Source organism: Zychaea mexicana (assembly GCF_025766255.1).
Source record: "Zychaea mexicana strain RSA 1403 chromosome Unknown BDB00scaffold_108, whole genome shotgun sequence".
NCBI classification, from domain to species: domain Eukaryota; kingdom Fungi; phylum Mucoromycota; class Mucoromycetes; order Mucorales; family Lichtheimiaceae; genus Zychaea; species Zychaea mexicana.
This window is the reverse complement of record NW_026516771.1, coordinates 54,093-79,546: the sequence shown is the minus strand read 5'-3', so window position 1 is coordinate 79,546 and position 25,454 is coordinate 54,093. Positions and strand designations below refer to the sequence as shown.

Genomic DNA, 25,454 nt, shown 5'->3' with positions numbered 1-25,454 from the left:
GCATATTTTTCTACACTCGCGACCCAAGTACACGATTGATCTGCAAATGGACAACAACGTGTTCTCTGGAATGACCCAGTTATGTACCGTTGTCGTTTTTTCTATTATACTGTATATCGTGAGTCTGATGAGAAATTAAAATATAACTTTGAAAAGTTTTTGCGATATAAACCTATTCACTTTATAAGGAGGGAAGAGGCCGACGGGGAGGGGATAGAGCAAAATTAATAGTATTCGCCTACTACATACTGCTCTATGTACATACATCTACTACTATGTATGTATGTACTTCAGTAAACGAAACAGAAAGAAAAAGTATAAAATTTGATATGTACGACTATGGATACGACATTGGAGTGGGAAGAATCGAGACCTCGCTTTTCAGATATGTACAAATCTGCAAAACATATTTATCTTCTTCTTGCTCCTTTTTATTTCTTTTCATATATACCTTATTATTGTGAATAGAAGCCAAATTGAGTTGTGTGCTTACAAGTGACCGAAATAGAAAAAGCCTCCTTTAATTCATTCTTCGTCTGATGCTTATACACATATACATACTTTACACTCTTTATAAGGTCAGATATTCTTATCTATGGAATATGTAAATGAGCGTCTAATATGAAAATCTTCCCGACTTGTTGGTTTTACTACGATGAGGGAAGAATGCCATTCTTTCTCGGATTTTGTGTTATCGTTTCGATACACAACTACCACTACTACCACCACTACTACTATGTATCACTCTTTTTTTGTGTCCCATCATTTTCATTTGAACCATCCCAATGTAATGGAGATCACTTGTAATATTATACAGCTCGAGTTTTGCAAGTAGGAGTCCCCGATTATATGACCTACACACGAATACGAGTAATCATGTAGTAATATTTAGCGAGCTGACGAACTGTTGAAGATTCGTTGACCAGCAAAAACACATGCAGCTTATAGAATTAAAACAAGCCCCGCCAAGGTGTGCTGCCGTTTGGTTTAATATGGGGATCATTGTCGTAGTAAGAAGGTATGTACAAAGTTTGAGATGGATTTAATAAAAACATACTGCATCACTGTAAAACAAAGCGAACCAAAAGTTTCTTGTTGTTGCTTGTGATAACAATAAGTTTCCATTGTTGTTGGCACGTTCTCTCCTTGTTTCTAATATAGCAGTAAGTAGCTAATACGCATAGTATCCTCCTGTTACTGCTGTTGTTATTAGTACTACTGCTGCTGCTGCTGCTGCTGATGCTGATGCTGCAGCGAGCACTCTGACCCTCCCCCTTTTTTTTAAACCATCTCAGCTACTACTACTATTACTACTACTACTACTGCTACTAACCAACTCACTGCTACTGCTGCTGCTGCTGCTCTTTATTATATTCGGTTTTTTTCCTCGTTTTCCTTTCTTCTTCTTCTCTCTTTCACATACACCTTTTCCTTTCCTTAAGCCCCAAAACACACACTCACACACCTCTTTGAAAGAGAACAAAAAAAGAAAAAAGCCCTATTCATAGGCCCTTAACACACACACACACACACAATAACAACCCACCCTTGTCGTTCCTTTCTTTTTTTTTTGTTATATTCCTTACTACACTTTCTTTTTTCTTCTTTTGCCCTCTTTCCTCTCCTTTTGTTTCTGTTCTCTCTTTTTTTAAGAAAAAAAAAAAAGCTAATCCCGCAACCACTCGACCATCCAACCAACAAAACAATGACACACGAAATTGTATACGCGATCCATAATTTTGAAGCCGAAAACGAAGATGAGATTAACTTTAATGTGGGTGACCCCATTGCTGTTCTCGAACGAGATGAAAAGTACATGGATGGTTGGTGGCAAGTGAGTACTTTAGATCTGTATTTAGTTTGATATTTTTAATATGGATTATAGAAGATAAAGAAAGCTAAAACCGACTTGTTTTCTAGGGCCGCAACGTTCAAGGTCATGTTGGCTTGTTCCCTATGAATTACATTTCGGCCGAAAAGCCTGTCAACGGTAGCGCTGTGAACAACAGTAACAGCAACTCGTTCATGTATTCCTCCTCACCCTCGACTCTGTCAATGACTGTCGGCCGCGAAGAAGAATGTGGTGCAGTGGGTACTCGTACAGAAGATTGGAATACTGCACAGGTCGCATATTGGCTTGAATCGGTCGGATTAGGATCTGTGTCCCACAACTTTATCGGTAATAAACAAAAATCACCAGGAACAGGAGAGGAGGAGGCAGGACTATTTGGTTTTTTGGCAAAATATAAACTTACACATACCTTCTATTATAGAACAAGAAATAACGGGCGATATATTGTTGGGTTTGACCATGGATACGCTCAAGGAATTGGGCATTGCGACGTATGGTAAACGATACAAGATCATTCAGGCCATCAACACCGACTTGCGTCCTGTTGCAACTCCGCCGCCAAAGCGTGCTTCTCGATGTGCACCACCGTCTCCTGTGGATTCCGACACTTCACAACGCAACAGCTTGGCTCCCAACAACAACAATCAACATCAACATCATCAGCGACCCATTTCTCCACAAAGCCTAGGGTCTGCTGCTTCCATCAGTCGGTCCAACACGTTCCACAGCATGTCTTCGAAAAAATCCACTTCATCATCATCGAGTGGCACCTTCCGTAGCACGACTACCAACAACAACCATCACGAAGAGCCGGTTCCTCTTCCAATGTCATCCTCCTCTACTACTACTGCTACTACTACTACTACTACTACTACTACCACAAAAAAGACAGCTAGTCTGTATTCCTCTACCTCGTCAGCGGCTGCCGCTTCGCCCAAACAACATCCACGTGTGGATGCAAGCACATTCTCGAGCGCTACAACGACGGGTGGAAACAGCAACCACTGGATGTCCGATTCTAACATTTCAACGTCTTCGATCGGTTCTTGTGCCATGCCTGATCAGCCTTTGTAAGTTATTCAAATATCACACACACACAACACACAGAGAGAGAAAGTTGATTAATCCAATACTCACTGTCTCTCTCTCTCTCTCTGTGGTTTTTTAGGGACGTCAATGCTACGAGGAAATTGTCAGTAGCATCAATCGACAGCCAACAAGACAACAGCAACAACAACAACAACAATCATGCGTTCCAAGCACCCGAACACGAAGGGTGGTTACACAAACAGGGAGACAAGTACAAGACATGGAACAAACGCTGGTTTGTTTTAAAAGGACCCAACCTCTTTTATTTCAAGAGTCCCAAGGATGTGCGTATGAAAGGCATCATCAATCTACGCGGCTACCGTATTGTTGTGGACGACTCGTGTCACAGCGGCAAGTACAGTTTCAAGGCGCAACATGATCGTGAGCGTACTTTTTACTTTTACACCGACACAGAAGAGTCGATGCGGAAATGGATCCAAGTCTTGATCAAAACCACCATTGCTCGTGACATTAGTAGTAAGTTTTATTTTCTTAAGAAGCAAGCTTAATACTTTTTTATTAGAGGAGGGGAGGGAAAAAAAAAGGCCTGAATAAAAGGAGGGAATATTTCTCTCTCCCTTCTCTCCCTCCTGATTTCGAAACTGTCAATAAAAATAACACTCAATTTATCTGCTTTTTAGCTCCTGTCATGTCGTCCAATCCCGTCGCAACCGTATCTTTGGATGTAGCACGACGTATGCGTCCTCGACCCCCATCGATGCTCATGTACACCAACGGCAAGGCGCAACAACAGCCATTGCAACATGTGCAAGAGCAGCAGATGGGCATGTTACAAGAAGAGCAAGAGCAGGGACGACAGCCAGAGGATTATGTGGACTGGATCAATGCAAACTTGCCTCCAGGAGAACCTGTAGAGGACCTTTCTGTGGCGTTTCGCGATGGTGAAAAATTGATTGATCTACTCGAAAACTTGAGTCAAAAGCCAGTACGACGACCACCACCACCCATGGCAGAAGATGGCAACAACAACAATGATATGCACATGCTGGACACGATTGTAGCTGCGTTTAAATTTATGGGACGAGAAGGTGTTGCTGTCGATGGTCAACAGTTTACGATCAAAGACGTGTTTACCGGTGACCAAGACAAGATCATGAATATGGTCGATGCTATCCAGTCATGGAGCGCATCCATTTGAGAGACGCACACAGATAGTCGCTCTTTCTCTCTCTCTTTTTCTATTATTGAACAGTATATTAGTAGCTTTATACCTCTCTTTATTCGCATCGAGCCAAACGCATCCATCTCTCTCCCTCTCTCTCTCTCTTCGTTTCTATAATTTTAAAAAGCAGAAAAAGGAAACCCACATCAAATTTTGTTTCTCTCTCCTCTTTTGTCTGTGTCTAACAATGAGTTACGGTCGACCACCCAATGTTGAAGCATTCACTGGCTCTCCACCATTGTTTGGTAGTTTCCCTATAGATCATCAGGGTGTGTTTTTCCAACCTCTTTTGAACACAGTCCAGTTTACTTTTATGCAATGTAAAAGGTGGAAGAAAAACTCATTGATTGGAGTTTACATAGGGGAATGCAAGGATTTCATCAAGGATTATGTCAAATGTCTAAAGCAACACAAGAATAATAATGGCGAATGTCGACATTTGTCCCGAGCCTATCTGCAGTGTCGCATGGACAAGTAAGAACACTTTAAAAGAAAAAGAGAGAGGTCGCATTATGCATGTGTGTGTGTGTGTGTGTGTGTTGTTGTTGTTTGTTGATATATTATACATAATTTATTTTTTTATTAGGGGTCTGATGGACAAGAAGGATATGAATAACCTTGGATTTGCAGACTTGGAAGAGAGTGGCAGTAGTACTACTGATAACAACAACAACAATACGGGTGATGGAAATAAAAGCAAATGATGATGAAAATCAAAAAAATGTGTGTATTTACTGTTTTCTTTCTTTCTAGAATGTCATTACTAACAAAAATGTATATGTGGGCGTAGAAGTAGTAGTAGTAGTAGTAGTAGTAGTAGTAGTAGTTGTTGTTGTTGTCGTTCGTTCGTTCGTTGTATATATATTTTTATCTTTTGTAGGTGGATGGATGTAAATATGTATATAGTATAATGATGGATGAGAGAAAGTAGAATAACAATGGAGCAGGGACAAAAAATACGCGCAAGTGACGGAGACAAAGGGGAGGAAAGGGGGGCGGGTAAAGAAGGAACAAAAGACACAAAGCAAGGGGAGGAGGAGATAGGTAGGCAGGTAGGTAGGGGGGAATATAAGTGTAAATTGTATATGTGTGTGTGTGTGTGAGTATGTGATGTATTATTATGTATAGAATGGCGCTGCAGGATGAGAACAGTATTGGTGTGTGTGTGTGTGTGTGATGCTTAATTGTACCCGTCGTTACTGTTGTTGCTGACTTCTTGCCCGTACTTGTCAAACTCGATATTAAAAAATCGATGGCGTAGGGCATCGCGGGCAGTGATTCGTTTGGCAGGATCATAGGTGAGCATCCGTTGTAACAAGTCCAAGAAGGCGCCATTGGTCCGATTGCGTGGCTGAATGGTATTCTTGAGCGATTTTAAGCTTTTCACGTACTTTTGGTTCTGTGCAATGGTATCAGGGGCAGGATAGCATAACCGGCCGTTTTTGAAATACTTGGATGCGTCGCGACTAAGATGGACATGTACAAGGCGGGGAGGAGGAGGAGGAGGTTATTGTTTGAATGTTCTATATATATATGTATATCCACAACTCATTTCTTTTTTACCTTGCAGAATGTGCGAGTCGAACAGGCAGTTTTCCCAAGACCGTCTCCATCATGGCAAGATGCTCCAAATTGTCGTGGGTCTGGAAAAGCGCTTCGCCGGTAAAGAATTCGACGAGAATGCAACCAATGGACCAGATATCACAAGGATAGGACCAGCCAAGACCTGCCATAAAACACATTGAAGGGGGTTGGTTCGCTTTCATGGTCTATTGTATAGATATATAGATGGGGCTTGCGTTCTTTTACCTAGTATGATTTCTGGTGCGCGGTAATGTCGTGTGGATACAACCGATGAATGATAGTCATCTTCAAATGTGGCAGATCCAAAGTCAATCAGAATAATTTCGGTACTGTGTAATACCCGGAAGGTGCCACGCTATATTTTAAAGTGTAAAAGAGAAAATGGGGTGTGAGTGGGTAAAAGAAAAAAAATGTCAGACCATCCCTCCCCCCCCTCTTCTTGCTGTAGCAGCAACTTTACCTTTGTGCGCGCATTGGGTAGGTCGCTATACTCGTGATGCTTCAATAATATATTCTCGGGCTTCAGATCGGTGTGTATCATTTTAAGGTCATGCACAACTAATATAATAACAGTTGAGAGGAAACGAAGATGATGAGTAATGTTACTTTGCGTAGTTCAGAGTTTCCAAGTACTACTACTACTACTACTACTACTTACAAGCTACGCTCGTCAGGAGCTGTTTAGCAAAAGATTGGATCTGGTTGATTGGAAACGGCTCGTAATGATTGGCCTTGAGAAAGTCAAACACAGACTGGTCAAGGAGTTCAAACACCATGCAGACATGGTTAAAGTGTTCAAACCACTCTGTCAAGTGGATGCATTGACTAAAAAAGATATAAGTCTCACACAAAGCCTATTTTTTTTTTGTTTTGTATTTGGGCTTGGCAATTGAAAGAAAAAAGGCCCTTACTTAAAATTGAGCTGATCATGTTCTTTCAACGTATTGAGAACCCGGATCTCGGTCTGGCTGGCTTCTCGGTACTTTGGGATGGCGCGGATGATCTTGATAGCGCAGAACGTCCGCCGCACATGGTCGTAACATTTCACTACCTTGCCATATGTTCCTTGTCCCAGGGTTTCCTGCATTTGATCTAATGGATGACTTGGTAAGTCTCTTGCTCTCTCTCTCTCTCTCTCTCATTTTTTATGCTTACATCTATCCGTCAAGAATTCACCAGGTCGAACGATAAAATGCCCGTCCGTATCAGCCAGTGGTGCCGTCCGTCGTTGTTGTTGTGTTTGCCGCTGTTTTGTATATAGATATGCCCACACATCATTCCCAAAAATGTCAATAACCATTCATTTCCATTTGCCTCTTTATCTTTTTGCTCTTGACAATTCTCAAAAAAACAAACAAACAACTAACCTCCCACTGCGTTGAAGTAGGTGGCGCTTGTGCTGCTGTCGCTGCTGCTGCTGCTGCTGCTGCTGCCGCCACAGCTGCGAGAGGAGCTTGTGCATAATAATGTGATTGTTGAGCTATTAGTAGTAAAAAGACAGGATGAGCTTTTCTTGTATATGCGTGTATGTAGCAGTAGTAATAGTTGAATCATGGTTGGTTGGTAAAAGGGAGAAAGTGTGTTAGTGGGTGTTGGGTATGGGGTGGGGGGGGGAGTGTTGGGAGAATGGAGGAGACAAGGACCCTCGCACACACACTAGATGCAATCGAATCAAATGATATAATAGAAGAATGACTGTATCTATCTTACTCACCAGGGTTCAGGGCGTTCAGTGGCTGTGCTTGTTTCCTCCGTCGCTTTGTAAACGAGTCTTGCACTGTTGTTGCTTCATTACGGTTTCGTTTTGAAGAACGACTCGTGGTGGTGTTATTGTTGGTTCCGTTGTTGCTGTTTGTAGGACTGATGGGCAGTGAGGGAGCAGGAGGGGCTGGAACGACAGTGTACTTGTTGACTGAATGCGTAGTAGTACTAGTACTAGTAGTAGTTGGTGTTGAACTTGTCTGATCCGGTGGAGGAGTGTCCTCAATGACAATGATTTCCTTTGGATACCCATTCTTGTAAAACTCGGCTTCCCAGTTTGATCCACGATTGTTGCGTTTGGCCGATACGACACTGGTCATTGTTAAGGTATCTATTTAATTTTTTATCTAAGTGTGGGTTGTTGGTTGGTTGTGCGCGCGCGAAGGCTTCTTTTCTGTTTGAAAAAGAAACGAAAAGGCGTTTGGGATTAAGAAGAGAAAGAGTTGAGAGAGAGTGTGTGTGTGAGAAAGAAGAAAAGAAAGAGAGGTAGTAGAAGAGAGAGAGAGAGAGAGAGAGAGAGAGAGAAAGAGAGAGGGAGAAGAGAGGACGTTGAAATAAAAAATATAGTACGTGTGGTGGTTGCCGTGCGTTGTCTGCTATGTTGTGATAGGGCACGGCGCGTGAAGAAATATTTAAAAGAGAGATGATCCAGTAGCGCAATCGTCCTTTGTCTTTCAGGAAATCAAGTCAACGGTATTGTGTAAGAAGAGAAGAAATAAGTGTCATTCGTGTCGTATATGTGGTGCAGATGTTCGTCCGCCCAGTTTTTCGTGTGTGTGTTATAGTGTATAATGTTTAGCTTAATGAAAGAGACCCAAAGAGTATCTGTTTTTGCGCCCGATTGGGGGTCCTTGAACTTTTTAGCCTTTACGCAGAACCTAACCACTCCTCCACCCCAAGGGCATTTTTTCTCCATGACGTGTGTAAGATGACGATATCGTGTATAATCGATGATATAACAAACATGGTTTTGAGTTTGGGATGGATGTGGGGACATTAAAGAGAGAGAGAGAGAGAGAGACGTCACATGGCTGGTGGGGTTCCACTGTCCACTGCACTCTAGTTCTATCATCTTGTGCTCTTGGTCTATGTGCACTTTACTAACGGACACAACAACACACGATGTTTCAATTCTGATTTGGGGGTTGTCATAGCAAAAGCCAAGAAAAAGAAAGGTCCTTGCGGGAATCAAAGAGAGAGAGAGAGAGCATTGGAGCGGCCCCAATGGGCATTCGCCCGCGCATTTTTTGCTATATTCAAAGAGTTACAAAGAGCTCTCTCTCTCTCTTTCTCCTAAGATGGGTGGGTGGCACCCCAATGTTTCATTCATTACCGCGCTTTATTTTTCTTTTGCTCTACGCTCGGCCCCAAAGTCTATTCTATACAGCGCACACACACACACACACACACATTGATGAAAGAAGACGTTTGCATCTTCCAAGGAAAAGAAACTTTTACCCTTTTTTTCCATGCGATTCTAGTGCCAAAAGAACTCTTAGGGGGGTATATTATGTAAAAATATCAGTCAGGTTGCCTTGCTTGTCCAATGCGTTGCTCCTGCTCCCCCGTCCCCCTCCCCTTTCTATCGTCAGAATAGGTACTAATAGTTTAAACAGTGCGTTGTTCATAAAGGGACCTTTCCTTCTTAATGTTGATTGCTGGATGCTGTTGTAATGCAAAACGTAGGGCGTATGTACATTAGTGAAAAAAAAAAGGTATGACTATACATGTTATTGACTGCATGAAGATAGGATCGTTACATTGGAGAAAACGTAATCATCTATATCGTCTGTGTGTAATTTACCCATTAAAACAAACAACATATAAGCGACTATCTTGCCAAATGACAGTGCCAGCATGAGGCTCGAGGGATTAACATATCAGGCAAAGCAGACTCATAGTAGATAAATAGAACCAAGCAGAATATCTGCAATGGCACATTCTATAAGCTCTATATGACGCGATGATGGCAGGTGTGCTGTGCGTTCTTGGATATATTAGATGGACAACAGCGTGTAAAATACAAGGAGTGGTCTCTTTCTCTTTCTGTCTCTCTTCCTTCCTTTCCTATATATACTCCTCTTTCATACAAAAGTAATTAAAGTGTCTTGTTTATTACCCTCCCCCTTCCATCAGTCATTTTACCTATGACTTGTGTCGCATATATTTAAAAAGCTTCAATCCATGCATGGGTATGCTCTAAAAGAGTAACGTTCCTATCCATCGTTTCGTGTCAATCCCCTTTTACGCCCTTCTCCCCGGAATTTGTTGTTGGTCGGCTGTGCCGCGCACAGAGTTGCGTCCCCCCCTCCCTCTCACCATCGCATATGCCCCACCACCCCTCGAAACCCGGGGGCTGTTGTTACCCATTGATGGGCACCTTTGTTAACTCTACATTCTTGGGCTTATAATATATTTCAGGGCCCCAAAGTCATATCCCGAGTTTGAGTGGGTTGGGCCGCCCTCACTCTCATGCATATGTGTCCTACCTTTTCTTTTATGCTGAATGATCGAACTACACCATTGTATGTATCAGTTAAAAGAGGCAAAATTCCATCCGAAAAGTACTATTGTTGGTTTTCGCCTGACCAGCTGTGATTCTTGCATCGTCATGGTGCGGAAACAATCGCTTTCACTTTGTGACGTCCTCTGCTAGCCAGAGGTGGGCACGTCGTCTGAAAGTGCAAGTGGTTTGGTGCCCAAAGTGGTACATGTTTAACAAGGTGGGGGGGGGGAATATATAATACAATGACAGAGAAAAAAAAATACACTCTCGTCCGCCTTTTGGGAAACGAACCAAACAAATTGTATGTCCAACTACTACTACTATTTACAGCATAGTACGGGTTGAAATGACTCTACGAAAGAAAGTCATCGGCAATATCGAAAAGTACGTCGTTTAACGAATCCTCTTGATACTCAGTACTGCTTTGCTGGTCGTTGTCGTTGACATTACCGTCACCGACGGATGAAATAGCCTTGCTACGGTTACCAGCAGTAGCACCACCATGATTTATTCCACCAATATTGCTACTTGGAATAGTGCGTCGTTGTTGCTGTTGCTGGTTCTTATCACCACCACCCTCCTGTTTCTGGTCTTGTGAGGAATCATAGGAGCCGCCTTTTTGTCCTCGCACAACAGATGAAAAAACGTCATACTAATTCAATACAATGGTTCAGTTGTTATAGAGGGCTCATTATTAGCGCTGCAAAAGTTTAAACAAGTTGCCTTCTACCTGTCGACCGTTACTGCTGCTGTCGCCTTCAATAGAATAGTTCATTGTATCATTCTTTTGCAATTTGTATTTTTCTCCGGATCGATTTTTGTTCTGGTCTCTTGCTGCACTAGACATTTCCACATGTCTTTGTTCGTCAAGATCCTCTAATGCTGGTGAAAAGAATTGCATAGTAATATCACTAAACAACTTTTGTGTGTGTGTGTGTGTGTAATGTGTAATTTCAGAGCAAATCCTTTTTTTTTTGCTAGGCTCTTTTTATTATATCCTCCTCAAACACAGTTTTGTTTCATGGTTTGAGAATTTAAATTGGCGGAGCTGATGCATGAAGGCGGGCTGCATGAATTTTTTTAAAACTTAAAAGTGTTGGTTAGGTTTGGATCTTTTTAATAATGTACAAAGGTTTGATTGTTCATCCAACCCCAAAGAAAGACAAAGTGTTATTGGTAGCATGGCTGGATAACTGTAACGTCCAATAAGATTACTTCTAGAGGAACAAAAAGAGGGTGCTTTGAAGAAAAGGAAAAGATGTCTGCTCTTGGACATGTCCACAAGGATGGACATGCCGTCCATAGACATATAATATGTATGTACAAATGTCCAATTTCCCCCTTCCTGACTCTACTGTTTTTCTTTTTACGTCCAGTTGGCACCTTGGCCCAGAAACTCTATCCGACACAGTCCTGCTGCACCTACCGATGCCGCCCAGCCGCACGATGTGCGATTTGGACACCATGCGCTCTAGATTTGTCAATAATGGTTGTTTTTAGCATCTTACTTTTAGGGACCAGGGAACGGTAGGCGGGGTGGTGATGGGGAGAATAGCCATTCTACCTTTCGCAATGATGCAATATTTTCCACGTAAACAAGACCTTGACTTTCTTTCTTGCTTTCATCCAAGGACTAATCAAGATACATAGATAATTGATCAGCAACAACAGATATACAAACAGCTCGGAAAAAAGGTACTCACCATGGGCTGTATTCCATCAATGTATCGGAATGTCTTTGTCGTCCCATCATAGTTCAGCTTGTATGGCACCATTTGAATTTTCATCTAACCCAACCAACCAACCACTCGTTTTAGTTCAACTAAGAGCGTATCTACTTGCTTATAAAGTGACGACGACTTGTTGTTTTACCTCTTTCCTTTTTCGAATCAAATGACTATTTACAGATTTACACCATCCGTTTGTATTGCCAATAACCACAAAGGGGTGGAGCTCACTCGCTGCAAGGGCTTGTGTGGGTGCTATATTCATCGCCGTCTTGTTTCCACGCACTGTCAGATCGTTTCTGGTGCTTTCGTCCGTAACTGCGCTTCGTAAAAAGTTATCGCCGTCCATAGCATTGAGTCTCGATGAGAAACCTGGCCATGAGAGACTGTAGGGTATCACTTTTTCCAGAAAGAAAGAAAAAGATACATTTTTTAGTCAAAACATCCAGATCCCCTTTATTCTTTTTGGAAAATAAAAAAGAGAGTAACTTACTTCGATTTCGGAAAAAATGCATTGGAAGATATGGATCGCGATAGTCAAAGATTTGGACAAGACCATCATTGGCACCTGTGGCAAAATTCACTGGATCGACCAACCCGTGCCATGCTATTGATCGAATGCACGAATCGTGTGCATAGGCAATGTTTATCAGGTATTTTTCATTGATCGCATCCTTCTCTTCCATTTCCGTGGTCAAGGCTTTCCTGATATCCCAATGAGCCAGTTGACCTATAGCAGTAATGATAGTCATGATTAGTTGTTTTATTTCCCAACACAGTAGAGTTTTCCCTTCTTACCATTCGTATATCCGATCGACAATTGGTTCGTTCCACCCCATGCCACTGTCATTGGTATCATGTTATCCAGTTGGAACACTACTCTGGACTTTGTTATCCGCACTAACACCCGAGAAAAGGTTCGTTAAGCATTTTTCCACCAATCACCCCATCCCTCTCTCTCTCTCTCTCTCTCTCTCTCTTTCTCACTTACTGAATACAGGTTTCGATGCGTCCGTTTCATGGATGGATTCCCGAACCGCGTGTGGGTGAGGCACCACAAGAACATGCACCTTATTGTCGCTAGATGCAACAGCCAAAATTCCAAGTTTTGGCCAACCTTCTTCTGCTGCCTAAATAAAAAATATTAAAGTTCAATTCCCTCAACTCTTTTTTTTTTCTTTTTTTGGCCATTCATACTGGGGGGGGTGTTATTCCAGACAAGTTTGTCAGATGTGTGTCTAGCTTACCTCTTCATAGGCACCATAAGGACACCATTTGATTTCCTTGATAGGTCCAAAATCATGAAGCAGACACAAATCCAACACGGGTTGTTGTTGTTGTTGTTGTTGCTGTGCCTGTTCCGTATTCACAAGTTCGCAACGCCAGAGCATGATGGAATTCTTATATTCTCCATGTGTGTAAGAATCAGTATAGTAATGATGTTCGTTTTCAGCCCCACGAAAGCCGGCGATGGCGAGGTATTGTGTATGACGTGCGCTATCGATCTCGGGTCGTTTTGGCGCGAATTCTAGTGCAAACACGGAAAAGCCGAGGTTGAGAATAAAGGCGTACTTGGTTGAAATATGGTTATCTATCAATTTTCCAATAAATATCAGTACTCTGTATCTTTCATTCTTCTGTGCCTTTTTTGTTTTTGCTTACTGAGGTTGAGTACTGCTCCAACAGGTAAATCAACTGTTTCTAGTTCCTTTATGCCAATGGTGACTTTTCGTGTATTGGGATCTGGAAGGTACGGTGTTGCTTCACTGGGGAGAATAAATAGACAATTTAAAATTTGTTTTTTCCAAGAGGTTGTTCAAGTAAAGTGTTTGCAAAAAGAAGCTGGTACCTTTCATTAACGGTTAACCATTCGTCTGCACGTGCATGCACTGTTGGGTATTCATTGCGATTATAAATGTGATCGAGGTCGAACAGTTTTTCTGCAAAAGGACCGATCACATCAATATCGGCAGCATTGGGTAACAGTGGTTCAGTTTCTCGTTTTGCTATTGGCATAAGAATGTATAAAAGTCGTGTATATAAGAAAGAAAGAGAGAGAGTTAGCACGCCAAGCGCGTTTCTCTTTTTTTTTTTTTCCTACGCGAGAGTTTACAATTCCGCCAATTTGTTGTCAGTGGCACCTTTGGTTTTTACACACAAGTCCCGTAGGACAACAGAGATATAGGTACAGGAGGTCTTTTGGGGACATTGATATGGAGTGGGAAGGGGGGATACACTTTGCAAAATGAAATCCCCAATGGATATATACACAGGTTCGCCCTAACCCTGCCTGTAGACCAACAAGCCATCCAGAAAGCCCCCCACCCCCCAATGGTAACTAAATCGAAACGTCTGTAGAATCTTGGGCTTCAGCTCATAAGCCTACTCCGCTTGCCAAATCATTGGATACGGTAGAACTCGGTGCCGGGTTGGGTTTGACACTCATCCACACAAAGCAGAGTAGCCGTCACATTTTATCAAGAAAAAAAAAAAGAGGTGGGGTGCCTTGCAAAAAAAAAAAAAAAGACACACACAGAAAAAAAAAAGGTTTACCAGGATTCCTGCGGTCTGAAAACTTTTTATTTACTTTTTTTTTTTCCATTTCATACCACACACACACAATCAAACACACAAAAATGTCGTTGCCACTTGCAAGGCAACTGGCTGCTTCGACTCGCCAGAAAGTGTTACTGCCACGGCATTGCAGTTCTTGTTGTTCACCACGACTCTCCTCCTTAACAACAACAACACTACAACGACACTATGCCAGTGCTGCCACTGCCACCATCGCAGAGGAAAAGAATGGCAGTAGCGTCTTGTCACAACAACAACAACTACAGCCTGTCATTCTACCGAATCCAGCACTACAAGCTTTTCGTCACAATGCCAGAGTTATGCCGTCGACGATCGCAGAACAGTTTGCTATTTTGAATGCCTGTATTCGATCAGGCGATATGGTTCGAGCTGAACGTATCATGAAAGAACTTCACCGAACAAAGACGGACGAAATGAAGACATTTGCCGATCTACACATTTACAATACCTTCTTGAACGGCTTTGCAGAGTCACCGCTGGGTATGGCGCACGAGTGTCTGAATTGGTTGGATAATATGAAGGCTTATGGTTTGTCGCCGGATGCCAATTCTTATGCCATTGTGGCAAAGGCTTATTTAAGGTAAAATAGAATTCTTTCACAATTTTAATCTTTGAAAAAGTAACCATGGTTATTTATTTGTTTATTTGGGTAACCATAGGAACGAAGGGTTCATGAGAGCCAGAGCAGTACTGCAAGAAATGCAGGAGGAAAGTTCGATCACTGTGCAAGATGCCATCAAGTCGGAATTTCTTACCGAACACGATGTGAATCTATTCCGAAAGGTAACACAGTCATGGATGATCTTCTCTTACACAGAGAGAGTTGTTTTGTTAATACTGGTTGTATAGATCATTACTGAATCATCAAGTCATCAATCTGGCGACGTTCAAAAATTATTAAAAGAATTGGATGAAGCCACACAAGGTGCTTTAGAAGGCAGCAGTATTCCCATGGAAAACGTTCGTCTTGCCGAAACGAGTGCAGCAACGCCGTTAGACTCAGAACCGATCGTGGACAATGTTCCTGAAGCTCGACCCACTAAAGCCGTTGGCGTGGCGTTTTTGCGAGAACAATTGCAAGATCTGCAGGACCCACAGAAGGTGGCCAAGATGGATCCCTATGAACTGCAGCTGGGACTAGAACAACAAGGATACGACGTGGCGATGCAACGATTGATCCACATGAAAGAATCGAGTCGAGAGCGAGGCGATACCCTAGCAGCCATGAACCTGACGCCGCTCAAGAACATCATGTGGGAATGGCACCAAAAGACAATGCCACTGATTGTAAAAGAAATCGAACGATGCGAAGAGGCGTCCACAGGCCGGGGCCAGGAGCGCAAGACCTATGGACCGTTCCTCAAGCTGTTGAAACCCGAGACACTCACCATGATCACCATGTTGGAGCTGTTGCGGTTACACAACTCGTCGGGCATCGCAGATGGTATGAAGACAGCTCGTGCAGTCATTGATATTGGCAAGGCCGTGGAAATGGAATACAATGCGCTGCAGATTAAAAAATCTTCGGCTAAGCGTGCAGCAAAGAATCACGAGGTACACAACTTGTTTGCCAGTGGCAAGCTGTTCAACATGGCGGTGCGTCGTGCCCATATGGATCTGATGAAGCAACAGGACGCGGTGGGTGAGTTGGTCGAATCGTCAGAAGGCGATACCGGCTCGTTTTCAGGGGGTGAATGGACGCCCGTTTGGCCCAGTACCATTCGTGCCAAGGTCGGAAGTGTTTTGGCCAGTATTTTTATTGATGCTGCCAAAATTCCCGTGCCTAGCTTTGACCCAGAGACTGGAGAAAAGATGTAAGCAGTATATCTTTTTTTTGATATCGAGGGTCCACATGCATGTGTATATTCAATGTGTTTGTCATTTGTTAGTATCGAACAAATCCCTGCATTCTTCCACACCTATCAATACGTCAAGGGCAAGCGTGTGGGCATCATCAAGTTCTCTGACCCATTGACGAAACTGCTTTCCAAGGAACCTGTTCGAGATACGCTCCATCCGCGTCTTTTACCCATGATTGTCCATCCTCGGCCCTGGCTCTCATACAACTCTGGCGGCTATCTTTCTGCCAAATCGTCCTGCATGCGTATCAAGGACTCGCCCGAACAACTTGTGTATCTCCACAAGGCTTCCGAGCAAGATCGTCTGAATGCCGTCTTGGCTGGTTTGGATGTGCTGGGCTCGACGCAGTGGCGTGTCAACAAGAACGTGTTTAACGTAGTGTTAGAATCATGGAACGCCGGAGAACCCATTGCAGACATCCCTCCTACCATTGAAGAGTTTGCGCCACTGCCCCCCAAACCTGAAAATTACGACACGGATCCCAAGGCCAAGTTCAACTGGGTCAATGCGGTCAAGGCGCAACAAACTGAGGAGAAGAACAAGCATAGTTTGCGTTGTGATGTCAACTACAAAGTAGAAACGGCTCGAGCGGTAAAGTATCATCCCCCACACACCTTGGGAGATTAAGAATGATTATAGAGAAACTAAACGTTTTTTTTTCTTGGTATATCTCTAGTTTTTGAACTTGCCCATGTTCTTCCCTCACAACATGGACTTCCGTGGTCGTGCATACCCTATTCCACCAACTTTGAACCATCTTGGTAACGATTTGTGTCGTGGTATTTTGATGTTTGGTGAAGCCAAGCCGCTGGGTGAGCGTGGTTGGGGATGGTTAAAGATCCATCTGGCCAATTTGTATGGTTACGACAAGTAAGTATGACAGCTCTTGTAGGCTCCCCAGGGAATTATGTGTGAGATACTGACTGTGATTTTCCAATCAAGGCACTCGTTCACTGAAAGAGAACAGTTTACGGTTGACAATATGCCCAACATTCTCGACTCGGTTGATAACCCATTGACTGGCACACGATGGTGGCTGCAAGCCGAATCACCGTGGCAATGTTTAGCGGCGTGTTTCGAAGTAGCCGCAGCACACCGTAGCGGTTCACCGACGGAATTCATGTCACAAATCCCTATCCATCAAGATGGCACCTGCAACGGTCTGCAGCATTATGCAGCCTTAGGAGGTGACATGGCAGGTGCACAAGCTGTCAATCTGGCACCAAGTGACCGACCGGCTGATGTGTACACGGGTGTCGCTGAGATGGTCAACAAACTGATAGAAAAGGAAGCGGCCGAAGGCGAAGAATATGCACAGCATCTTGTGGGCAAGATTAGTCGCAAGGTGGTCAAACAGACAGTCATGACCAACGTGTATGGTGTGACATTTATCGGTGCACGACAACAGATCATTAGCAGATTGCGTGAGCGCGACGATATCCCGCAAGAGTTGATTTATCAACTGTCTGGTTACCTTGCCAAGAAGGTATTTGCTTCGCTCGGTGAAATGTTTAATGGCGCTCGCAAGATTCAGGACTGGCTCACGGATTCAGCGCGTCGGATTGCCAAGAGTATACCAGAAGAGGCGCTTCATGAAGCTGGTATCTTGGAGAAGCCTGCATCTGTCATTGCTGCTGAAGTAGAACAGCAACAACAAGAAGCAGCAGCAGCAGCCGCACCGAAAAAGAGAAGAGGCCGTGTTGCGCAGAAAAAGGTGTTTTCGGCACGGAATCCATCAGCAAATCAAATGACATCTGTCATCTGGACCACGCCACTTGGATTGCCGATTGTGCAGCCTTATCGACGAGCGGGCAAGAAGCAAGTAGCTACGTTGCTCCAGACTGTATTCATCGAAGATCCCGAAGCATCACGGCCTGTCAATGCGCTGAAACAAAGCACAGCGTTCCCACCCAACTTTATTCACTCGCTCGACGCTACGCACATGCTCATGTCGGCTGTGGCCTGTCACGAAAAGGGCATGACGTTTGCCTCTGTGCACGACAGTTACTGGACGCATGCGTGCGACGTTGACGACATGAACAAGGTGATCCGTGACCAGTTTATCGAACTGCACTCGCAGCCCATCATGGAGAACCTGTTTCAGGAATTCCAGGAGCGATACAAGCATTACAAGGTGCCGGTCGTCAAAGACCTGAGCACGGGTAAGAGAAAGTCCAAGAAACCCAAGGCCGCCGCCGCAGCAGCAGCAGCAGCAGAAGAAGAAGAAGAAGCAGAAGCCATTGTGTCTGGTGAAAAGTCGCATGACAAGCTCGAGGCATTTGGATTCGCGGACCCCACGGTTGTGGATGAAGAGCTGACAAAGGCCGAGGACGAAAAGAACGCAATGGATGCGCTGTTTGGTTTGGATGACGGCGGCAACAACGACGACGAGGGTGCGGATGTGTTGTTGGACGACGCTCTTGCGGAAGAGATGCCAAAGACAGCAAAGAAAAAGTCGGCGGCTCGCAGGTACGACTACACCTGGGAAGACTTGGAACTGTTACCACTTCCAGAAAAGGGCAAGTTTGACATCAACCAAGTCAAGGAAAGTGATTACTTTTTCCACTAGAAAAGAAGTAAAAAATATTGAATGTACATATTATCCCCCATCCCACGCTTCATAATTCTTCAATCCTGCACCTCTCTCTCTCTCTTTCCTACTTGACCTACTTGGAGGGAACAAAAAAAGCCCTTTTTTCTATTTTATATTACGCAATTATTATTCTTTTTTGATCTTGTACGTCTGTTTGCATCACACTTCATCCCCCATCTTTATTCTTCTTTCTTTATATACACAGCACGCAACCATAGCATTGATTTTCTTCTTCGTTATTTGTATAAAAATAAACAATCAGAATAAAAGCCCACTTTTGGTTTTTTTGGAGCATTTTTTATAGAAAAAAAGTATACCTTCCAGCGGCTTTTCTTTTCTTTCAATTATAACTATTTACAAGAGGTTGTCTTTGGGTCGTTATTATGTAAATTTTCAAGTAGTATCCCAGATACTTGGATTGCAATTCACGTTGTACAACATTCTTTAATGCCACAACAAAGGCACATTGCGGCTAAACTATAGAGTGCCGAATGATTCAATTGTTAGTTGAAAAGAGAGATACACATACATGGAAATTCCCCCACAAGAGCCCCACTATTTTTACCATCCCCAGCAACAAGCGTCTTTGGTTCTCGAAGGCGTGTCTCGTACAACCACTGTTTGAGGCGCTGGCGTCATTGCATAGTAAATATGAGGCGTTGTTGGGCGGTTCTTTTTACCCCATGGTTCTAATTGTACTTGCGGTGGGCTTGCTGGCGCCCATTCCTCTGGCAATGAATTACGTTTGTTTTCGTAGTTATTGGCGATGCTCATGAGAGTGAGGAGGTGCGTGTGGGGAAGAGAGAGAGAGGTAGAGAGAGAAAGAGGGCAAGGGGGCAAGACAAAAAGTCGAACCCGCCATGGACTTTTGGGGAGTGAGAGAGAGAGAGAGAGGAAGAGCGAGTAAACTGCACACACCTGCAATCGCTCCCCTCCCCCAATCTGCACCCATTATTAGTGACGACAATTTTAAACTCAGAGCATAGAAGTGATCATTTCCATGCCAACCTCTAATTCCATCCTTTCCCTTACACAATCGAAATGACTGACCGGTATGGATGGAGGAGGGAGGATGCCAAGGGCCAAATGGATATATGGATGGATGGATGGATGGATGAGAGGAAAAATAGATGGATGGATGGATTAATCCCATTATTTTTTTTTTTGCACAATTAGTTTGTACAGCAAGGGCCGCGTCCTCGGTTTCGAACGTGCCAAGCGTACCCAAAACCCCAATGTCTCGCTCATCAAGCTCGAAGGTGTCCAGACCACCAAGGATGCTCAATTTTACCTCGGCAAGCGTGTCGCCTATGTGTACCGTGCTAAGCGCGAAATCAACGGCTCGAAGCTTCGTGTGATTTGGGGTCGCATTGCTCGTACCCACGGTACCAGCGGTGCTGTCAAGGCTCGTTTCCGCAAGAACTTGCCTGCCAAGACCATGGGCGCTGCCGTCCGTGTCGTAAGTAGTTGATTCAAAAGTTTCTTTATTATTATCATCAAAAAGACAATTGCTAATAGTCGCTCATATAATTGTAGATGCTTTACCCCTCCAACATTTAAGCATTGTCACAAACAAACGCAGCAACCCAAAAAAAAAACCACACCAACGCATACACATTCACACAATTCGTCTCGTTCGGTTCCGAATAAAAAAAATACATATATTAAAAAAACAAGGACGTTATTCGACCGAATTTACTTGATTTGTTATGGTGTAAATCGCAACGATCATGATTTTATTTCGACACAACCAGGAAAAAAGAAAGAATAACGTATATATGGAATTATTAAACAATATGACGAAGGAACCCCTTTGATGCAAGGTGTATCTATACATTTACGTGGTTGGCCTATTTGTAAGGGGAGAGTGGGGAGGGCGTTGTCCGATCATGCGTATCCACAGCCTGAAAGCCATTTGCCACCTTCAATCCCCTTTTATCCCCCCTGACCATCAGTGATTGCCATTTTCGGTTGCTAGGGTTTCGTACCGTGAGGGTCAAACTATCCGTGCTTTGTTGTGTGTTGATCGCTTGAATGGCGTGGAGACAAATTGACGAGGAAATAGAGGGATGCAATGGTCAAAGAGCACAAGGCAATCTAAAGCAGCTTAAACCCGGTTCATGATAAGAATAAGGCAGAGAATGACAGGTAAGGCCTTGATATGCAGTTCATTGGTTTTGATGCACGGTGTCTATTATTTAAATTTGTACGTCACTCGCTCGATGACATGATGATCTGTATGGTTGAAAGCAGGATTGTGAAGAAAAGATGGCGATGAAAAGCGAGTATACAAAGCAGTGGTAAAGAAACTTGGGGTGTATATATACAAAATAGCTGGATCAATTAGTTACGGGCATAAAACATAAACCCACACGCGGTAACAAATAAGCTCAGTCATAGGCACCCGTTGTCTATTTCAATAATGGAATAATGGATCCATCGGAACGCATGATTATGCAGAGAGCATCAGCGAAAAAGACTTTGACTACATGGACGGCTCATGTTCGGCCTAGGGAGTATACGAGAGTTCCTATGTCAAGCTCAAGCTCAAGCATGCTTATTTCTACTATTCGAATAAGTCTTACTAGAGAATACATGCTTTGCAGATCACCCCGCCTCCCGACTTGGTCATTATTAACTTCCTTGAGAACTTTCACAGCCGCTTTCGTAAAAGTACGCTCTGTCAGCAGTGAACGAACTCGTACCAAGCGCATTTCATGTGTGACAGTTGGCCAATCATGCTTGACAAGCCGCAGGTTTCCTGGCTTGTAAGTAATCACTGGCGGTGTAGCTGAAAAGTTACGATTGAAGCATTTAACTTGGTAGCCTCCCCCCACGGAAAACATTTGCTCATACACGGCTAAATAAAACACCTATCATATCATTGTTCACGAGGAATATGTTTGTGTCCACAATTACAAAACAAATGCATCATAGAGATAGTTTCTCTTGAAGACTTTAATGGCTAATACCAAAGAACTTTCAATGTGCGTCGTCGTATTTGGATGAGTGCTTGATAAACAAGCTGCTGATTTCCAGAAAGAAGTGAAAGGGGTGAACTAAGAAGTACATGTACCAGTACAGTCCCAGAAAGCGTTATTTCAACAAGTATGCTGTATCAGCGATGGCCGACACGGACTCACTGATGTGGACGGGAGTGTGGGAAAAAAGTATTTTTCCTTGAAGAACGGGGCGCATACACATCCGCATGAACATTTAAAGTGCTATACATGCTAACTGTGTATCGCTCGTTGCTTTGTTTGTATGGATTGTGGAATACGTAACATTTACAGAAAGTCATGTAGTGGGTTGATGTGTGTGAATGATGAAGCCAGGGGAGCAGTAAGCACAACCGTGTGTATACTTTAACATATGCTCATATGTCACCAAGAAAAGTAGCTCTCCCTCAGCCTCTGGCACACATCAAAACTTACCTGGTTGGGAGGATTTGGTTCCTTTTGTTCTCGGCCAATGACATCATACTATCTTTACTTTGTGCTCTTAAATTGTATGTACACTGCTTGCATAAAAAAAGATGTAGCTGATGACAATGATAATGAAAGACTGCCCTGGTCTGGCTTACGGATCAAGTAGTAGTACTGTATGTAAATGTAGCAATAGTAATAATTAGCGACGATCTAAGAAATAGATGATCTATTGAGTCAAGGGGCGCGGAGAGAGGCCGGACATGTACGTAAATGGAAATCGAGATAGGTCGGAGGCGAAGGGATAGAGGGGGGGCCCTTTTCGTCAGATGTCAAAGGCTATAACAGAAACCTTTGTAGAAGCAACCGTGGGAACAAAAAAATTCCCACGGCTTCACAATCTATAAAAGCCTTGCAAACGAGGCTTGCCTGGATGCTTCTGCTGTATTCGCTTTTCCCCCTCAACCCACTACTACTTGGCTCCCACTCTATTACTCACACAATGGTAAGCCAAAACAACTTGACATGACATCTTTCTTTAAGCTACAGTGCTGTGCATTTGATGAAAGCCCAGAAAGATGCTGACACGGGTTTTTATCTTTCATTACACAAGACCAACACTACTCCCGGAACCAACGGCTCTGCTGCTACCAACAACCCATACTCTGGATTCGACCACTTGCGCTTCACTGTTACCAACGCCAAGCAAGCCGCCTCTTATTACTGCACTCGCTTGGGATTCAAGCATATCGCTTACCGTGGCCTTGAGACTGGTAGCCGTGACGTGGCTGCTCATGTTGTTCGTCGCAACGATGCCACCTTTGTCTTTGAGTGCCCTATTCAGCCTGATACCATGCCAGAGATGACCAAGGAAATCGCTCAGCGTGGCGACGGCGTCAAGGATATTGCTTTTACTGTTACTGACTGTCGTGCTGTCTATGAGGTAGGATGCTTCCTTTCTTTGATAAATTATATGATAAACTGTCTATGCGCGTGCTTTTGAACTTAATCACTTATTCATACAACATCAAAATAGAGAGCCATTGCGCGCGGAGGCAAGTCGATCAAGGCTCCCGAAGTATTAAAGGATGAGGATGGTGAGGTCGTCATGGCCACCATTGCTACGGTAAGACTTAATGCCTTGAAGGATGACAAGTTTGTGAACGACTCTGAACTGACAAAAACATGAATCTGACAATGATCAGTACGGTGATGTCAACCATACTTTGATTGAACGCAAGAACTACAAGGGCATCTTCTTGCCCGGCTACAAGGACTCTGCGACCTCGCTGCGTTATGTTGATCCGCTTGATGAACTCTTGTAAGTGCTGCACTCAAAATGCAGCATTGGATATGCAATGCATACGCCAAAGAAGCAAAGCCTTGCTGTTGACTAATTTATACCTTTGTTTGTCACAGGCCAACTGTACCCTTGGGCTTCATTGATCACGTAGTCGGCAACCAGCCCGACACCATGATGACTCCAGTATGCGAATTCTATGAAAAAGTGTTTGACTTTCACCGCTTCTGGTCTGTCGATGACAAGGATGTGTACACTGAATACAGTGCGCTGCGCTCCATTGTGATGGCCGACCCTGCCGAAAAGATCAAGGTGCCGATCAACGAGCCAGCCGAGGGCAAAAAGAAATCGCAAATCCAAGAATTTGTTGACTTTTACGGCGGTGCCGGTGTCCAGCACATTGCCATCAACACGCCTGACATTATCACGTCCGTCACCAACATGCGCAAGCGTGGCTGTGACTTTTTGAGTGTGCCGGAAACCTACTACACTGCTCTGCGAGCTGCTTTGGAAAAACACAACAAGATCTCGAAACGACCTGTCAAGGAGGACTTGAGTCTCTTGCAAAAGCTGAATATTTTAGTCGACTATGATGAAAATGGTTACTTGTTGCAGATCTTTACACGTCCTGTTCAGGACCGTCCTACTGTCTTTGTCGAAATTATTCAGCGGAATAACCACAATGGCTTTGGTGCTGGTAATTTCAAGAGCTTGTTTGAATCGCTTGAAATGGAACAAGCACTCCGTGGTAATTTGACCGATACCGTGCCTGTCAACTCTGCTGCTCCCAGTAATTAAGAGCGGAAATAACACAACGTCCTTGGCTTTTGCCTTTTTTTCTTTGCTTCCGTTCTCCATACTACTAAATCGTCTACTCCTTCTGTAACTAGTCACCTTTTGTACACATGCTCTCCCCTTAAATTTTTCTGAATAAAATATTATATCACTATTAGCATTATTTCCATGTACTTTGTTTGTGATCTGGCTGCCTACTTACTTTATAGATGTCCTACATCATCGCTGGCTCACTTATACCTAATTTGCAGGTGATTCTGGATATGATATCTGTCCTTAACATTACACAGATACATCGTTTTACCCAACTTTGTTTTACTTGATAATGCGCTGCTATATTCTTAAAAACAACAAATTAATCTAAAGGGTATTGTTTCTATGAGGTAGCGATGAATTACGCTGCTATCGACGACCCGGTACCTGCAACCCTCCTGCTGGAACGCAGCTACCATATGGCCGTTCTCCTCGTCCACGCACCCAACAACCACCATATCAGAATCAAAGCGTTGTCATATCTAATCCCTACTCAATTGCTTCTGAGCTGTTGTGTAAAAATGTATCATTAAATTTTAATAAAGCCTTGCGTACAGTAGAGAAACCTTGTATACTTTGTCACTATTCTGTATTACAATATCCACCGGGAGATTGCTGCTCAGCTTTAAGTATAGAATTCCACTCATACTGGAAATCCTTCTGGGATGCCCTTGGACAACAAAGGTACGGTTGTACGAACAAAACTGTGCTGAGCAAAAAAGCGGATGTGTGAGGTGCCGGAAAAACCGGTGATGTCTGAATACACACATATAAACACTCCTCCAATTTCTATCGCCGTTGGGATATCACTTCACCCGTCCCAAGTGTTTCCTTTCATTATTCGAGCCCTGCCCTGCTACGTTACTCATCAAGTCCATGTGTAGCAATGTTCATATCAAACACAATTCTGTATGCAGATTTTCTATCGGCTATTTATAGAGGGACATGTTGGACTAGACATATTTCTTCTAATTGTGAATGATATCTGTTATAACTAGTCAGTAATTGCCATAATTTGTCAATACCCCGATTATTTTCGATTGATTGTTCATAGCGCACCCCTTTCAACTTTCCGAAAGAATGATTATAAGTGCAGCTTCTTTCAGATGGTATTTTCCTAGTGTCCTAGTGTTGCCCAACTAATATATCGT

The 25,454-nt window shown here is 43.5% G+C and overlaps 9 protein-coding genes across 9 annotated transcripts; 5 read left to right on the top strand and 4 right to left on the bottom strand.

The window, feature by feature from the left end:
• Positions 1-1,705: 1,705 nt before the first annotated feature.
• On the top strand, positions 1,706-4,100 carry BDB00DRAFT_877417 (uncharacterized protein; the record flags this gene model as incomplete). The annotated part of the gene is made up of 5 exons (XM_053127613.1): positions 1,706-1,834; positions 1,921-2,179; positions 2,274-2,922; positions 3,021-3,418; positions 3,583-4,100. The coding sequence occupies 5 exons, from the start codon at positions 1,706-1,708 to the stop codon at positions 4,098-4,100; spliced, it is 1,953 nt and encodes a 650-aa protein (XP_052974713.1).
• BDB00DRAFT_848096 (uncharacterized protein) lies at positions 3,839-5,010 on the top strand. Its single transcript, XM_053125280.1, has 3 exons — positions 3,839-4,393; positions 4,487-4,598; positions 4,711-5,010. The coding sequence occupies exons 1-3, from the start codon at positions 4,069-4,071 to the stop codon at positions 4,826-4,828; spliced, it is 555 nt and encodes a 184-aa protein (XP_052974712.1). The 5' UTR covers positions 3,839-4,068; the 3' UTR covers positions 4,829-5,010.
• BDB00DRAFT_848095 (kinase-like domain-containing protein) lies at positions 4,861-7,098 on the bottom strand. Its single transcript, XM_053125279.1, has 7 exons — positions 6,864-7,098; positions 6,620-6,800; positions 6,367-6,533; positions 6,169-6,266; positions 5,934-6,063; positions 5,688-5,850; positions 4,861-5,590 (listed from the first exon to the last, which is right to left on the bottom strand). The coding sequence occupies exons 1-7, from the start codon at positions 7,006-7,008 to the stop codon at positions 5,305-5,307; spliced, it is 1,170 nt and encodes a 389-aa protein (XP_052974711.1). The 5' UTR covers positions 7,009-7,098; the 3' UTR covers positions 4,861-5,304.
• Positions 7,099-10,189: 3,091 nt separating this feature from the next.
• BDB00DRAFT_932727 (uncharacterized protein) lies at positions 10,190-10,876 on the bottom strand (the record flags this gene model as incomplete). The annotated part of the gene is made up of 2 exons (XM_053129095.1): positions 10,190-10,627; positions 10,706-10,876. 2 exons carry the CDS (start codon positions 10,874-10,876, stop codon positions 10,328-10,330), a joined length of 471 nt encoding a protein of 156 aa, XP_052974710.1. The 3' UTR covers positions 10,190-10,327.
• Positions 10,877-12,940: 2,064 nt separating this feature from the next.
• BDB00DRAFT_772514 (uncharacterized protein) lies at positions 12,941-13,718 on the bottom strand (the record flags this gene model as incomplete). The annotated part of the gene is made up of 3 exons (XM_053120047.1): positions 12,941-13,293; positions 13,365-13,468; positions 13,552-13,718. The coding sequence occupies 3 exons, from the start codon at positions 13,716-13,718 to the stop codon at positions 12,941-12,943; spliced, it is 624 nt and encodes a 207-aa protein (XP_052974709.1).
• A 620-nt stretch (positions 13,719-14,338) lies between these two features.
• On the top strand, positions 14,339-18,726 carry BDB00DRAFT_791874 (uncharacterized protein; the record flags this gene model as incomplete). The annotated part of the gene is made up of 6 exons (XM_053121069.1): positions 14,339-14,877; positions 14,957-15,080; positions 15,147-16,111; positions 16,187-16,748; positions 16,834-17,027; positions 17,100-18,726. The coding sequence occupies 6 exons, from the start codon at positions 14,339-14,341 to the stop codon at positions 18,724-18,726; spliced, it is 4,011 nt and encodes a 1,336-aa protein (XP_052974708.1).
• Positions 18,727-19,194: 468 nt separating this feature from the next.
• On the bottom strand, positions 19,195-19,524 carry BDB00DRAFT_877411 (uncharacterized protein; the record flags this gene model as incomplete). The annotated part of the gene is made up of 2 exons (XM_053127612.1): positions 19,195-19,222; positions 19,316-19,524. The coding sequence occupies 2 exons, from the start codon at positions 19,522-19,524 to the stop codon at positions 19,195-19,197; spliced, it is 237 nt and encodes a 78-aa protein (XP_052974707.1).
• A 263-nt stretch (positions 19,525-19,787) lies between these two features.
• Positions 19,788-20,371, top strand: BDB00DRAFT_41957 (ribosomal protein L35A). The gene is made up of 3 exons (XM_053117312.1): positions 19,788-19,815; positions 19,927-20,209; positions 20,287-20,371. The coding sequence occupies exons 1-3, from the start codon at positions 19,805-19,807 to the stop codon at positions 20,308-20,310; spliced, it is 318 nt and encodes a 105-aa protein (XP_052974706.1). The 5' UTR covers positions 19,788-19,804; the 3' UTR covers positions 20,311-20,371.
• Positions 20,372-22,737: 2,366 nt separating this feature from the next.
• BDB00DRAFT_772498 (4-hydroxyphenylpyruvate dioxygenase) lies at positions 22,738-24,273 on the top strand (the record flags this gene model as incomplete). The annotated part of the gene is made up of 4 exons (XM_053120046.1): positions 22,738-23,118; positions 23,212-23,301; positions 23,381-23,496; positions 23,595-24,273. 4 exons carry the CDS (start codon positions 22,738-22,740, stop codon positions 24,271-24,273), a joined length of 1,266 nt encoding a protein of 421 aa, XP_052974705.1.
• Positions 24,274-25,454: the final 1,181 nt, after the last annotated feature.

Excerpts from the sequence above, each read along its gene's own strand:
- BDB00DRAFT_848096 (XM_053125280.1), top strand. The coding sequence starts at position 4,069 with ATGCTATCCAGTCATGGAGCGCATCCATTTGAGAGACGCACACAGATA. Across the intron at positions 4,394-4,486 it reads TTTCCCTATAGATCATCAGG|GGGAATGCAAGGATTTCATC; the intron begins GTGTGTTTTTCC and ends GAGTTTACATAG. Across the intron at positions 4,599-4,710 it reads CTGCAGTGTCGCATGGACAA|GGGTCTGATGGACAAGAAGG; the intron begins GTAAGAACACTT and ends TTTTTTTATTAG.
- BDB00DRAFT_848095 (XM_053125279.1), bottom strand. The coding sequence starts at position 7,008 with ATGGTTATTGACATTTTTGGGAATGATGTGTGGGCATATCTATATACA. Across the intron at positions 5,851-5,933 it reads CGCACCAGAAATCATACTAG|GTCTTGGCTGGTCCTATCCT; the intron begins GTAAAAGAACGC and ends GTTTTATGGCAG. Across the intron at positions 5,591-5,687 it reads CGACTCGCACATTCTGCAAG|TCGCGACGCATCCAAGTATT; the intron begins GTAAAAAAGAAA and ends TGTCCATCTTAG.
- BDB00DRAFT_41957 (XM_053117312.1), top strand. Across the intron at positions 20,210-20,286 it reads TGGGCGCTGCCGTCCGTGTC|ATGCTTTACCCCTCCAACAT; the intron begins GTAAGTAGTTGA and ends ATATAATTGTAG.